The 14,804-nt window shown below is 43.3% G+C and overlaps 1 protein-coding gene across 2 annotated transcripts in view; it reads right to left on the bottom strand.

The window, feature by feature from the left end:
* The window catches only part of Itga6 (integrin subunit alpha 6), a 75,144-nt gene extending 72,476 nt beyond the window's left edge, over positions 1-2,668 (bottom strand). For both annotated transcript variants that reach the window (XM_047544616.1, XM_047544618.1), the window contains exon 1: positions 2,280-2,668. In XM_047544616.1, coding sequence (XP_047400572.1) covers positions 2,280-2,461 — 182 coding nt within the window. In that variant the 5' untranslated portion in view covers positions 2,462-2,668. The remainder of the gene's footprint in view (positions 1-2,279) is intronic.
* Positions 2,669-14,804: the final 12,136 nt, after the last annotated feature.

The following is a 14,804-nucleotide window of genomic DNA, read 5'->3' as shown; positions in this document are numbered from 1 at the left end:
GTATTCTGCATGTCCCTTTAATCCTCTTAACTACCCTATTAAGCAGTAATATCTCCATTATTATATCTTTATTTTACAGATAAAGAAACTGAAGTTCAAAGTAAATGAACAGCTGCTAATTGGCCAAGAAGGGCCATTCTACACCAAGTTTCCCGAAATATTCCCATTCATCTTTTCCACGGAGTTTAGGAAACTTGACCAGAAGTTGTCTTAATCTCACTGGCTCTGTTACCCACATCCTTTTCTGTCAAAGGGGACAAGGGATACGATAAGAGATGCCTGTGCTGGTCCTCTTGGGAGGACCATTGCTACTCCTTAAGCTGGAGTACTCTAGGAAAGGGTGGGGCAACACAAGTCATAAACCATAGTCCCCTTACAGTGTGGTTACCGCCCCTGGGCTCTAAGGAAAGATATAGTCACCTTAAGTGGGCTTTTCCCCATCTGATGGTCTGACCAGCTACTCTCCTCAGTGAGCCCTAAAGAAAAGTGTTTCTCTTAGAAGTCCTCAAGTCCCAGTCACAGGCTTCTTACCCTGAGGAGGGCCTGTAGCAGCTCTAATACCAGGGAAGCCCAGCAGCAGTGACAAGTTATAGCAGGCATGTCGCTCACTTTCATGACAGATTCCAGCTAAAGGCACACTGCACAAATTGCCATCCCAAGGACATTTCTTGCCCCAGTACTTCCCCTTCACAACATGTGCTTGGACAAATATACCCAGAAAGCCACCAATCTCAGAATGCCAAGGGGAATGCATTCCCTCTGCTGGCCCACAGTCACCTCTGCACTAACAAGTTCAAATCATGTGGGTGGAAGCACAGCTTCACACAGTATTCCAAGACACTAAACGTCATCCATTAACTGAGTTAGCAGAAACCACCTTTCATTTCAGATTTACAGCTTAACAATTACTTCTGAGAGAAAGCAGGGTATATGCAGCTGGCCAGGCCTGCAAACTCAGACCACCTGCCTGCAGCTGCCCCTCCCTCGGCTAGTGTGTCTGCTTTACCTAGCAGGTGTTGTAAGAAAAAAAAAAAATCCGACTTTTAGATTCGAAAGTACACAATGTTCACAAATTCCAACGATGTTAACCAATGAAATCAAGGTTCCCACCAGCTCCAAAGTCCCATAAGAGGGAGAGTAAAGTCTCCTCCATTGCTGTGGCTGCACTTAGCCTTCTCCGGTCCGTTGGTCCTAGAAGGACCTGGGTTCAACTAAGGGCCTGGGTGGGGAGGGGATCCTTTTGTTGTTAGAGTCCGTTTTTTTGATAGCACGGATCAAGAATGCAGCCCCACAGCGATTAAAGAGGCTAAGCTCCAGAACAACCTCTTCGGTCTAAAGAGATCATGTGGGAACCAGTTTTAAAAAGAAGAGAGGCTAAGAGCGCGGTCTCCACTTTCTCCTTTGAGGAGCACAGCCCTGGTGGGGGGTTGTCAATTCCGAACCTTGTTTGCCAAGCCCCAACTCAGATCGGACATTTTGCTTTAACCCCTCGGCCGGCTGAGCCCGCCCAATGCAGGGGTGAGCGGGTCTCGGGTGCCGGCAAACAATCGATTAGGGGACCGGGTGGGGGGCTAGGCACTCCACACGGAGAGACTTATTCTCTTAACTCATCTAGTTCTGTGAACAGGTGCTTGGTTAATCCCACCTTCCAAAAGGAAAAAAAAAAAAAAGCGAGTAAAAGTACCCCTACAGAAGCGTACCCCCTGAAGGGAAAGTCACGCCGGACGCTACGAAAAGTGGCTTTCCAACTTCCGCGGAGCGCGCGAGTTCGCGAGGGGACCCGGCGTCCAGCGAGTTTGGGAAAGGCCTGGATTCTCCCGGAACCACGCTCCCGGCAGCCCCGCAGCAGCGATGCTGCGACCTACATCCCACCCCCTTCACCAAACACACACGTGAAGCTCAGCAAAGCGTGCCACCTGCTGGGGTCCCAACAAACAGGCCCGGAGGAAGAACCCGCAGAAGGCACTAAGTTTTCTTTTTAAAAAGTAAACTCTCCCGGGGCCCGGGTCGCCGTCCGCCGAGGTGCGACCTCGGGTTCTCCTCCTCCCAGGGCTGCACAGGGGAGGCGCCGCGCGAGGTGCGCCGCAGAGCGCGCGGGCGGTGGGCGCGGCTTACTCGCGACCCCCGGGACCCGGGGCACCCTGAGGCCTGCGGAGTCCCGGGAGGGGCAAGGATAGGGCCGGCCCGCGGGCTCCCGACAGGCGGGAACAGGGCGCGCCCTCGCCCCTCCTCGCGCGGGCCCGCGCCCCGGTGGGGGTGGGAAGAGTCCGGGAACTCACAGCCGCTTGTCCTCTGGCTGTAGCTGCCAGTGCATGGCCAGCGAGAAGCCGAAGAGGCTCCCGGGATCCCCAGATTTCCGGATCACATTGTCCTCGCGGGTGTCCAAATTAAAGGCTGCTCCGAGCCGGGGCAGGAGCCCCGCCGACAGGTACAGCAGGCACAGCTGCCCCGCGGCCGCCATGGGCGGGCGCACGGAGAGGGGAGCAGGGACCTGCAGCGGCCGCCTGGAGCTCCGGGCCGGGTCCGAGGCTGCCTGCCGTGCTGCTGCGGCCGCGGCCACCTTCGCCTCCTCTCGCCACTTCGCCCGGCCCCACCCCCGGGACGGGTCGCGCTCTCCGTCCTGCCGCTCCCCCTCGCCGGCAGCTCCCGACCGCTGAATGAGCTCGTTGTTCTCTGGAGACTAGCAGGCGTTTTATCAAGTGACGAGGACGCCGGCCCCGCCCCTCCCCACCCCGCTGGCCCCTCCTCGCGCTCCCTGGGCCCGGCCAGCCGCCGGCACCTTCCCGACCAGTCGCGGCTGCCGATCGCCAGGCCCCTGGCCTTTCCGACTGCCCTTCACCTGCCCCGAAGCAGCGATGCTGCTTGGAGAGGAGCTCGGGGCCGAGACGCCCCACCCGGCCGCCCCCTCTGGAGAGAAGCTCTTGAGTTGTGGTTGCGGTGCAGCTCTGAGCGAGAAAGATATCACTACCTGTCAGGAAAGAAAAGTGCGGATGGTGTGCTGGCCTCTGCCTTAAGCAGCCTGTTCTTGAAGCTGTGGACCCACGTGCAAATGTATACTCAGTCATTCATTCTGTAAGGGCTTATGGAGGGCTTAACGTGTCCCAACACTTGAGGACTGGAGCTGCATACTTTTTGACTCTTCGAAAACCTAACCGTCAAAAATAATAGTACACACACTTTATCAAAGTGTGTGCTATACAATTTACAAAGCACAGCCCTTACCTCATTTAATCCTAACAGTCTATTAGGTGGACATTTTATTTTTGCAGACTAGATAACTGAAGTTTAGCCTTACCCCATATCACTCAGGAATCTAGAAGTCACATTGAGGTTAGAAATTTCAAACTTGGTTTTCAGGTGTTCCGTTGCTGAGAAGAAACCTCTCAGCAGTAAAGGATGAGTGTTTCAAAGTGGCGCCTAGGAGCTCAGGCCTTGCCCTCTCCTTATAGCCCTAAATTAAATTTCCAGGTCTAGTTAGGGGGAGAACTTCCAGGCCAAGGGGCAGCTCCGAGGTCAATGTGGGTGGCCTGAAGGTTCCTGCTTCCTGGACATAGGGTAGAGCCTCTCCCAGGCAAACTTCAGGCGACTTCATTCAGCAGTGGTTCAAAACCAGGGGAAAGAGTATTAATTCAGGTGTGCTCTGAACTTGAATAAGAAAAAAAATTACTTTTTTAATTTTCCCCAACATCTGACATTTAGCCTTCCATTAATGAATACAGGCAACAAACCACAGTGGTAAAAGGATAAGTATCAATGACCTAGTTGCCAGTAGAAACTGTAAGTTTTTTACTCGACATTACAGTTGTTACACGTATTTAAATAGTTATTAGAAAGAACCCTCAGCTAGATCTTGTATGTCAAAAAATAAGCTTATATATATCTATAGCACACATTTTTTAAACGTTTTGCTAAATGTATTACAATATGATTGGTTTCCTTTGTAAACCCATGTATTTTATTTTGTACATCTAAAACCTTGTCCCAAGAGGGGTCTGTCCTTTACAGCAACCTGCCATAGAGATCTGTGGCATGAACAGGTTGAAAAGTGCTGATCTGAAACTTTCTGGAATGCCCTCATTGGAACCTGACATTCCTGCGTTGAAAATAGAAGCAGGTCAAAATTCCGGGGAAGAGCTAGAGCTATATGTGCATTCTTCCTCACCTCCAGGAGAATGTGTACCAAGGAAACAGCCTGAATCACTCAGAAAAGCTGTGTGAAAATCATCAAGAATCCTCACAGGTGGTAGCAGCTGCTAGTGTGAGTCCCTCAGTAAATGAGGGGTGTGTACCACTTCCTTGCCAATCAGAAACTCCAGTCGAATATGTCCAGTGGGATATGATGGCCTTAAATGCAGCAGATGATCTTGGAGATCACACTGTTTTAACGAATGCATCCTGATAAGGTTGGGAAACTACTGGAAATGATCATCTAGTACATTAGGAAATAACTGCAGTATGATTTTTCATGCAAATTAGTGGCAAGTGAGCCTTTCTTCTTAAACATGCTATTCCAGACACATGGTTCGTGCTATTATGGTTGAGCATAATGAACTCATTGCAGGATGCTACCCAGTCAGCACCCAGTGACATGGCTGCAGTGGTAGCTGAAACACTTCCTATCTGGTTGATAGAAAACTCTTGCCCCAAGCTCCTCAAGAGCAACGGCCCCCACCCTGCTCACTTTCCCAGGACTCACCAATTTCCTCATGACCTTAAGCCCTAGCACTGAAGGGCTCCTTTTGATTGTGTATGCCCATGTCACATCAGCAGTTAACTATCCTAAAAATTATCCGTATCTTCTAAGAGTAATTCTGTGAAGTATTCATCACTTCCTTTTGGTAAATGATATATGAATGGTCATTGTTATCTACTTGATCTCAAACACTGATTCTGCTGAAATTGAAATTCTCACATTAAATTTAAATATCATAAACATATAGTGCTACTGAATCAAATGATGCTTGGGAGAGAGGAGGATGAGATAAAGAAAATGAGGATGAGAAGAGTTTTGGAGTATGCCTTGGGTCCATCACATAATGAAAAACTTAGCAGCCATAGGCCCACCTTCTGCCTATCTCCTGCCAAGATTGCCAAACGTACCTGAAGTGAAGTCAAACTCTCAGACTCCTAACACAATCTCTTTGAAGATAGTCATCTCTTCCTGACTATTGCAATCAAGTTTTGTGACTCAGTTGTTATTTCCATGGCAAAACAGATTTGGGTATTTTACAAAAATGTGTTATAAAAGGGATATTTAGAAGTCGTTCAGGATCCACTGAGCATGTGTCAGTCTCTGTGGCCAGAAATGGAAGAATCAAAATCCCTAAGAAGTATGAGGTTAAAAACCTGTGTAGGGAGATACAGATTTTAAAGGAAGCAAGCTGAGACAGGAAGATACTTGTTTGCAACTAAAGGAAGAGATAGCTAGATAATAAAAATGTGCTAGCCATATAGGGACATGGAGTGTGGTATGTGTGTGTATATGTACACACATGTATACATGGCTATAGATAATAAGGTGTGGCCCAGTATAGTAGTGGCACATTCCTGTAATCTCAGTGGCTATAGAGGCTGAGGCAGGAGGATTTCAAGTTCAAAGCCAGCCTCAGCAACTTAGTGAGGCCCTAAGCAACTTAGTAAGACCTTGTCTCAAAACAAAAAATCAAAAGGACTGGGGATATGGCTCAGTGGCTAAGCACCCCTGAGTTCAATCTCCAATACTCTGGGGTGGGGAGGGGGGAGAAGAAGAAGAAAAAAGAGGAGGAGCCTGTTGCAAGAAAGTGCTCTAAAAATCCAGTATACTTTTCAAAAGAAAATTGTGTAATCTATATTTTACCTTCAGTAGGAGAACTTTCAAGTGATTTTAAAGCATTGGTCATTCATGGAGAAGGCTGACAAACTCATGTAGGATCTGATATATTTTCCATTTTGTTGTGCTCTTAAGTTCACTGTTATTGGGACTTCATCATCATCAACAGCAAAGAACATCATATTTATTGCTTTTATGCAACATAGAAACGTACTGAGTTTCTATGAAGTGTCTCTTATTTTCCCACAGTTATATTATACAGTTTTACATATCTCTGGAGGCTTTCAATGAGAGGCCACATATTAGAGTGGTTAGCACATAGTCTGTGGGATCCAAGTTCCTTGCTTCAAATCCTGCCTCTGCTCTACATTAACTGTGTGACCATTTAATCCATCTATATCTCTATTTTACCAGCTATGAGGTGGGAATGATCTGCCCCCAGAATTACCTTGCCTTGAGGAGTATAAGGTGGTATAAAGCACTCAGAATGTTGTATCAAAACCTGAACTTCCACCTAGGTAGACTTTCAAAATATGACTTTTATGAGCTATGCATTTTAAGCTATGCTGTACTTACAGTTTTAGGAACTAGATAAAGACAGTAAACAGTATCACATAGGGATTTTACATATCAATGACAGATGTTTTTGTTTCAGAAAGTTTTCCCACATTGCTCTTTTATTTGTCTCTTTATATAAGTGTTCAGGGATTTTTCTCTTCCACACTGAACCTTAATGCTTTTGTCTAAAAAAAGGAAAGAAAGAAAAGGTGACATTTATGTGCTGTAAGTACCAGCACATTTTATAGGGGCAAACCTTCCTTTGGTTTGTATCAGAAGAAACCAAACTGCCAGCTGTCCCTTATTTTAACACCCAGATCTATTTTAAAGTAAATTGCATTTGAATGTTTCTAATTCACTCACAATGAGCTCATTAAAATGTAGAGTGTTTCACCTCGCCATTTTAGGTGGGATTCTTTTTTCCAGTTTGTTTTGAGGGAATTTTTCTAAGCCGGGAAGCCACATTTGGCCAGCCAGAAATAAATTCAAACCTTAAATCAATCAAGTTAAATTTAAAACTGAGCTCCCAAGGATGGGATAAAATCTCCACCTGGCAAATTTGGTTTTCCATTCCAACCATCATTAGAAACAAACATGAAGATTGTTTATATGTATCTTGTGCCACCCAGAATATAATCTTGAAAGGCCAAACATGTAGTCTACATTTTTAAATTAATTTATTTAAGGAACACATTTACTTGCTTTCTATTTTTAAAAAATCTTCTGTAAAAACTAAAAGACAAACTGATTTTGAATTGTCTTAAACCAGTGATCTCTGGAGTACATGTCCGTTCCGGTCAAGGCAAGCACTCAAGGAAAGTAGCTTAGCCTCATCTGCTTGCCAGCTGAGGACCAGAGCAAGTTACCCTACTTCTCCAGGACTTGGTTTTCTAGTATGTTAAATGGCCAGAATCCTTACACCAGGTTGTTACAAGGATTCCAAGGGATGATGTGTGTGAGGTATGTAGCACAGTATCTACTATTAAATATGTGCTAAATGAAATAGTAGCTGTGAAAACAAGAGTAAAGCACATAGAAAATGAAACAAGACAACTTTAAGTAATGGGAATTAAACATAGGAGGAGAGAATATGGAAGTGAGGTCACTTGTGCCCCACATTCACTTTATCTAAATGGTCCAAATAAACCACTCCTTCTGGTTATAGCCTGCAAATAGTCCCTGTGGGGTCCCAGTTTTTTGGCACCTGAGGTTTGGGTAGCAGCACCTTTGTGCTTCACTCAGGCTCTGAACAATTTCTCTCTTGCCAGTGTTTAGAAAAGCAGCCAGGAGTTCCAAACTCAGCCTCATAACTTCAGAAGAGACAATTTAGAGGGCCAGCCAGCTAGGAGGCCTGGTGGGGGAAAGAGTTGAAAGCAGAGGAACTTTTCCAAACATATCCTCGTCCAGCCAGGGGGAGAATTCACGCTATGAATGATCCAAAATCACAGCCAACTTAAAAATCATTGTTATTTTGTTTGGGGCTTTATCATATTGATTACATCTTGCTACTATATTAAAGCAGCCTATTCTACTTAAAAGAAATTGACAGGCTAGATAAGAGAACATGCTACTGGATAGTGAAACAAGACCTTGAACTTTAAAATTTCTCCAGAATGTTTGAATCTAGAAAGTAAGTCATTTGCGCATGACTACTTAGGGACTCACTGTAGGTATTTAAGAGATTTCTTCTATTAATACATTAACAATTTATTACATTAACCTTTGAAGGTAAGGTAATAAATTCTACACTGTGAACTGTATAAAATAAATAAAAAAAGAGAAAAAGAATGCAGAAATTTAGACCACCAAATAGCTGAGAATGTCCCTATAACAATGAGTTTGCTATCCCAGACCATATGACCAAAGTGAAGGGCCAAACATTTCTATACACAAAAAGTTGTTTCTGGACATTCGCTGGTGACAGAGGAAAGAAATGGGCCCTCTGATCTTACATCACATTTCAGTTTCAAAAATCTATAGGAATTCTAAATTGGCTGCATCTCCACAAGGCAAAAGACATTGTCCTCATTTTATGTCCAGAGACACTAAAGCAGGGACTTTTCGTAAGAGAGCTTGCCAGTGTCTCTGACCAAATTAAGATTCAGGATTTCCCGACTTCTGATTTTATAACCTAGACCACTCCTTCGGACCCCTCTGCAGCCTTGGCAGACAAATAGTCCTCTGAGACCAAATTTCCTTCTTCCCAAACAAGGAATTGTGGCCATTCGCAAAGTGTGATCTTGATCTCATGTATTTTCTGGCAGGAAAAAGCCACCAGCAACATTTTGTCGGTTGTGTTGGGATGTTCAGAGGTAAACACATGCTTCTTGCTTTTCCTGCCTAGAGAAGGTTGGAAAACTCAGGAAGCAGAGCCAGGGGACACTCATGTCCCTCTCTAGTCCCACGAACCAAAGGAAATTTTTACAGCCTTGGACCCTCCCAGGAAAGAGCCTTTACCCAACTGCTCCAGAAGTTTACGTTCCCAAAAGTAGCCAACCACCTCTAGTTGCTGTTGGTTACAGAAACAGTTGGGTAAATGCCACATGGGTTGGAAAGGAGGGAAGAGAGTATGGGATACAGTCATCTCTTTGATTTTGGAGAACTTTTAGAATTTCCTAATTCACACTCTGTAAATAACCAAACTACATTTACTTTTCTAAGACTTTATATGCTGGCTACAGTGAGCTAACGATGTCTTCAGTGTTTATAAATAGCTTTAATCTGTATTGGGGGGCATTGTTATGGGGGATAAAACCCAGAGATGTTTTACCACTGAGCTCACCCCCAGTTTTTTTTTTTTTTTTTTTTATATTTTCATTTTGAGCTAGGGTCTCACTAAGTTACTACCCAGATCTGTCATTCTCACAGAAATGGAAAACCCCTGCATCCAGGCCAATTAGCCAGGCACAATTTGGGACTTGAGGTCTTAAATGTTATAATTCTGCCAATAATACAAAGATATGTAGAAAAAAGTGAAGTGGAGTATACAATACAGAGTTGAAATTCTTAGTACAGAGTCTGGATGAGGTTGAAGAGAGTGTATGTTATGGTTTGGATGTGAAGTGTTCCCCAAAAACTCATGCGTGAGACAATTCCAGAAGGTTTAGAGGAGAAATGATTGGGTTGTGAGAGTCAAACCAATCGGGAATTAATCCTCTGATGGGATTAACTGAGTGGTAACTGACAACAGGTAGGGTATGGCTAGAGGAGGTGGGTTATTGGGGGCGTGCCTTTGAGGTATTTATTTTGTATCTGGCAAATGGAGTCTCTGCCTTCTAATCATCATGTGAGCTGCTTCCCTTTGCCGCACTCTTCCGCCATGATGTTCAGCCTCACCTTGAGCCCAGAGGAATGGAGCCGGCTGTTTATGGACTAAGACCTCTGAAACTGTGAGCCCTTAAATAAACTTTTCCTCCTCTACAGTTGTTCTGGTTGGGTCTTTTAGTCACAGCAGGGAAAAAGCTGACTAAAACAGCCTGGAAAGGGTGAGTGTGTATTGGAGAGGGTGCCTTTCAGTTGCAAATCCAGAATTCCTTTCAGCAAAACAGCAAGGGTCGAAGAGGACTGATTTCCCTAAATTGGAAATTTATTTGTTTTACTTTTTGATCTGCTGTTGCAAGGTTCTCACAGAGTTGCCACCTTCAGTGTGTCTCATCCTATTGCCACCAAGTAAAGACCAGGAGACGTGAAGTAGGAAAGAAAGGGTTCAAATGATAGACTCCCCTAACCATTCCCTCACTGCTCACCCCACCCAGCAGTAAATAATGGGGTGGTCTCTGCGCCCTATCCTTTCTGCATTTCAATAGCACATGCCTAGATGGCAAGAAGCTCAATGTCAGGTAGGCTTTCAAGAAGAGACTCCTGGGAGAAAGTATGTATGAGTATTAGAGCAAGAAGGCTGAGGCTATGAACTTGAAGAATACTAGAGTGTTAAATAAAATAATACAGTATTAAATAAAATTAAAGTCATCTTTTATTGCAATGAAAATAAAACAACTGATGGAAATAAGTGGTTGTACCGCAGTAATGATATGATGTGATCAAAAGCCACAACTGGACCTGTCTGATGAGTTATGCAGCATGGTCACTGTGACAAGATGGCAGACCATGAGGCAAAGAGGGAACAGGCAGCCAGTGTGTGAGTCCCAGAGTTCAACACTTATCTGACTATTTTACACAAACATTAATTTTCTCTGTGATTTATTCAAGATCGATAGTGAAATTTCTAGCCAAGAGGTATCCACTTGAAAGCCGTATAATTACTCTCAGTTATATGTTCTCTTTAGTGGATTGTTCCAGTTTTAGCACACTAGGATTAAAAGTCACGTTGAAAAGAGAGGGCACCAACAAAACCAAACTTAGAGTTTATTTATGATCTAAGAGAAACCAAAACCAAGCCTGGCAATGAATATAAAATTTCTGATTAAAGAATATCCCTTTGTCATTTGGGGTGAGATAAAAGTATTTTGAGAATTTTCTTCTATTTTTTTCCCTATTACTGGGCAAGAGATTTGAAAATGACTTATAATATTGAATTCTTTTTCTCATGTTATAAGGAAGTATTTGAAGTAGATTCAGGATGACTGCAGATGTTTTTTACATTCCTTTCATTGAAAGGTAGTGTCTACCTTTGAATCTGAACTGGCTTTGGTGACTTTCTTGACCAATTGAATTCAGTAAATATGACATTCTGAGACTTTCAAGGCTAAAACATATGAAGCCTTATAGCTTATTCCTGGGACTCTTAGAACACTCATTCTTGGATCCTGAACCACTGTTTAGTAAATCCAAATTCCACTATGGAATGGTGAAAACACATGGAGAGGAAGGGGTGCAGCTGAGCCTAGCCTTCCAGCTGTTCACACCAGCGTGAAGTTATCTTAGACCCCAGGAACCTTCCCAGTCACCAGTTAGGAGTCATTCCTGCTGACACTGCATAGAACAGAGGAATCGCTTGGTCACACCCTACCTGAATCCCAGACCCACAGAACTGTGTTTAACTGCTTCAGGCCATTTGTGATGGAGCAGTTTCCACGAGGGTGTCTCCTCTGCTGGTTGGTGTTAACTGGCCACCTCCTCTGCCATTTTCACGGTGGGAATAAGTGCACCGCACTAGCCCTGGCTGCCAAAGCTATTGAGTCTCTTTGACTCATTTTGAGAAATGACATCAGTGGGAGTGATGATTTCATGACTTCATGACTAATTCCCAAACACTTAATAATAGGTCCAAAGCATGTGCCAGTGGGGTAGGTTTTATACATTTTGCCCAGCTTCTAGTTTAGGGTTGGTGGAGAAGAACCAGAGACAAAAGCAACTCTGTCATTGTGTGGTTGGTGATGGCTTCCACAGATCCACTCCGTGCTCCCAGATCCACTTCATCTTTATTTGAAAGAGTCTTTTCCAGTACTTAGTTGCATCGGTGTTCAACATGCCCATGATCACAAGGAATTTTAAAATGGCACTTGCAGCATTTCTAGTAAGCAGGAGGGTAAATCCCAAAGTGTCATTTCAACACTGAGCCCTGCACAAGGGAGGCATTCTAAAAACTTAAATGATCCCCATCAAAGTCTCTTAGCCTCTCTGTTCATTAAAGGTTTTGTGTGTTTTTCTCCCTTTCCAGCTCTAGTTTCTAGGTTCACTGCCTTATGTGCCAGGAGCAGACAAGCTTATCGAATGAACTGTAAATCTAATCAGTTTGGCACAGGGGTTTCATGGGAGCCATGTAAACAATAGCTGGAGTTGTGTTAAGCTTCAGTGACTCCAACTGATTCCCAGCTTGGTTCATTTGTGCAGAACAGTTGGAGATACAAAGCCAAGCCCGTTAATTTTCAAAGAGCAGTTCCAACCAAGGAACGAGCTGTTGATCCCCAGGAGGTTTTCAATCCAAGCTCTAACTTCAGAATTTTATTTATGGCATAAGGTGTGTCTCTGAGTTACTGAATTGCCTTCCATTTCCCCAATATTCCGTATTTCTATGGAGATCCTGGCAACTCCTGTTGAAATTGGAAGCCTGAAAAGAAATGAGTGGAGAACTCCAAATTCCTCTGGCCTCTATAATAGTGATCAAAACGTAGTTGTGGATCATCTACCCAAGAATGTTTTTTTTTTTCTTCACAAGCTGTACCCCCATTACTTCTGAAAAATGGACTCAGTTTCAGTTCTATTTCTTATTTACATATTTTTACAAAAACACTTGGTTTTTTTTCAGTGCTGGGAGTTGAACCCAGGGCCATTACACATGCACAGCTCCATTAGTGCATGCTAGGCAAGCACTCAGTCACTGAGCTACACCTCTGGACCAGAAACATATTCATTTAAAATATTCATTTCACTTTCAAGTTTGCAAAGTTTAGGCAGTTGTAGCACCTAAGTCACACCAGTTTTCAATCTCCTAAGTTGTACATGCTTCGTCTCCAGATGGAAAAATGAATATTCACCACAGCTCCATTAGGAATGCCAATTTCCCATCACTCCCTGGCACTGGCCAATGTAGTTATAATACTGTGTTAATTTAAGACATTTTCTGGTCCTCCGAGCCTTGTATTTACATACCAGCTGAAACTGCAAGTGGAAGTGAATGAGGCTGATGATATTTGCTTTATCCCAATTTTTCTGTGAGAAGGAGAAAAGCACTTGTGTTTGAAATAAGCAGATGTAAAAACACTTCTCACTAATCAAAATGTTTACCAGTAGTTACGAGAGACTGCCTGTGTAGAGGCAGTGAACCTGATCTGTATACTTAGTGAGAGGAATATATTTATTGTGACAGACTCAGGAGCAGAACTTTTGTTGCTTAGTTAAGATGACCACTAGCAGCAGCTCATTTCATTGTTTAGGAGACTTTTGGCAGTTCATTAACTTGAATCCAAGAGCTCATGTTGTATCTTTTTCACCAGACTCTCTTACAGCTTCAAGTCACTGTATCCAGAGGTAAGACAGGGTGGAAATCCAAAGAGCAATGTCACTGCAAGATTCAAAGAATTAGCTTTGTAAAATATTTCGTATGGAATTAAGGAAAGTTTAATTGGAATAAATTAATTTAATCTCTAATATTCTGGGAGACAACAAAAACCATGCCATCATTTCCAGTTTGATCCCAGGCAGTTGAAAATATTCATAACAGAAAATTTATGAAGTAATATATGTGAAGATGACAAAATTACCAATGCAATTCTGTAGAAAGCTTGGCATAACAACTGGTCTAATTTCTTTCTATAATAAAATTATGGCCACATAGATTGATAGAAAGTGACACAGGAAATCCATCTGTATTTGCTCAATTAAGCTTATTATGACTGTAAAATTCACAGAATCCCACCTGAAACTAGCTTAAGCTATATAATTGCTATTAAACAAAGGTTATAAAATCAATTATGAAAATAAAAACTGACATTTGTGGGGTACTTACCCTGTGGTAGATACTGTTCAAAACATTTTCCTTTCATTAAATTTTTAAATCTTCACAGTAACTTGTACCTTAAATAATCTTAGTAGTCTCATTTTGTACACAAGAAAAGTGAGGAGCAGCAGGGATGTATAAGTCCCCAAGTCAGACAGCTCAGAAGTGTGGGAACCAGGATTTTTTTCACAAGTAGGCTGGCTACAGAGTCTATGTGCATGACCCCCACACCAACTGCTCCCCAGAACATGTGACTCTTTAAGCTACCAATAAAGAACCAGTATTGATCTTTGACTTCATTTTGGTGTGCCTTAATGTTAAGGCTAATGGGTTGAACTCAAAGGTAGTAGCATTCCACTGGCAGTGTCCACCAGGGATGCTTTCCTTTTCTTTTTCTTTTTGGTACCCGGGATTGAACCTAGGGGTGCTTAACCATTGAACCACATCCCCAGTCCTTTTTTGTATTTTATTTAGAGACAGGGTCTCAATGAGTTGCCTAGTACCTCACTAAGTTGCTGAGGCTGACTTTGAATTCTTGATCCCCCTGCCTCAGTCTCCCAAGCCACTGGGATTACAGGCAAGTGCCACCACACCTGGCCCCCTGGGATGCTTTGAAGGAAGTTACATGGGGTTCAGTCTTCCTATCTTATTTAATATCAGCATGTATTAGATGGATTAATATGTTAGAGAATATGCCCCCAATTTTAATGTGTAGTAAAATTATTAATATTCTGCAATATAATGAAAACTTGAACTCTTAGAAAATCAGGAGAACAGGTCTATTAAAATTATTCAGTTCATTTATGATGCACCAAAGATGTTATTGATCAGTGCCTAAGCTGTCACTCCAGGCTGTGTTCTTTGAATGATGACCTCACGTGCCCAGTACAGATGAAGACATGGGTGAACACCTGACCTGAGGGTATTGGGTCATCCTTGGGTCACAGTCATTCCACAGACTGGCATCAAAAACTGAGCTGGTTCAAAATACCCTTAAAACAAGTCCCATGCAAACAGAAAAATCCAATCCAAAACTCA

This window comes from Sciurus carolinensis, chromosome 3 (genome assembly GCF_902686445.1).
Source record: "Sciurus carolinensis chromosome 3, mSciCar1.2, whole genome shotgun sequence".
In the NCBI taxonomy this organism is placed as follows: domain Eukaryota; kingdom Metazoa; phylum Chordata; class Mammalia; order Rodentia; family Sciuridae; genus Sciurus; species Sciurus carolinensis.
Note: the sequence above shows the minus strand (reverse complement) of the source record. Positions and strands in the feature narration are given on the sequence as shown.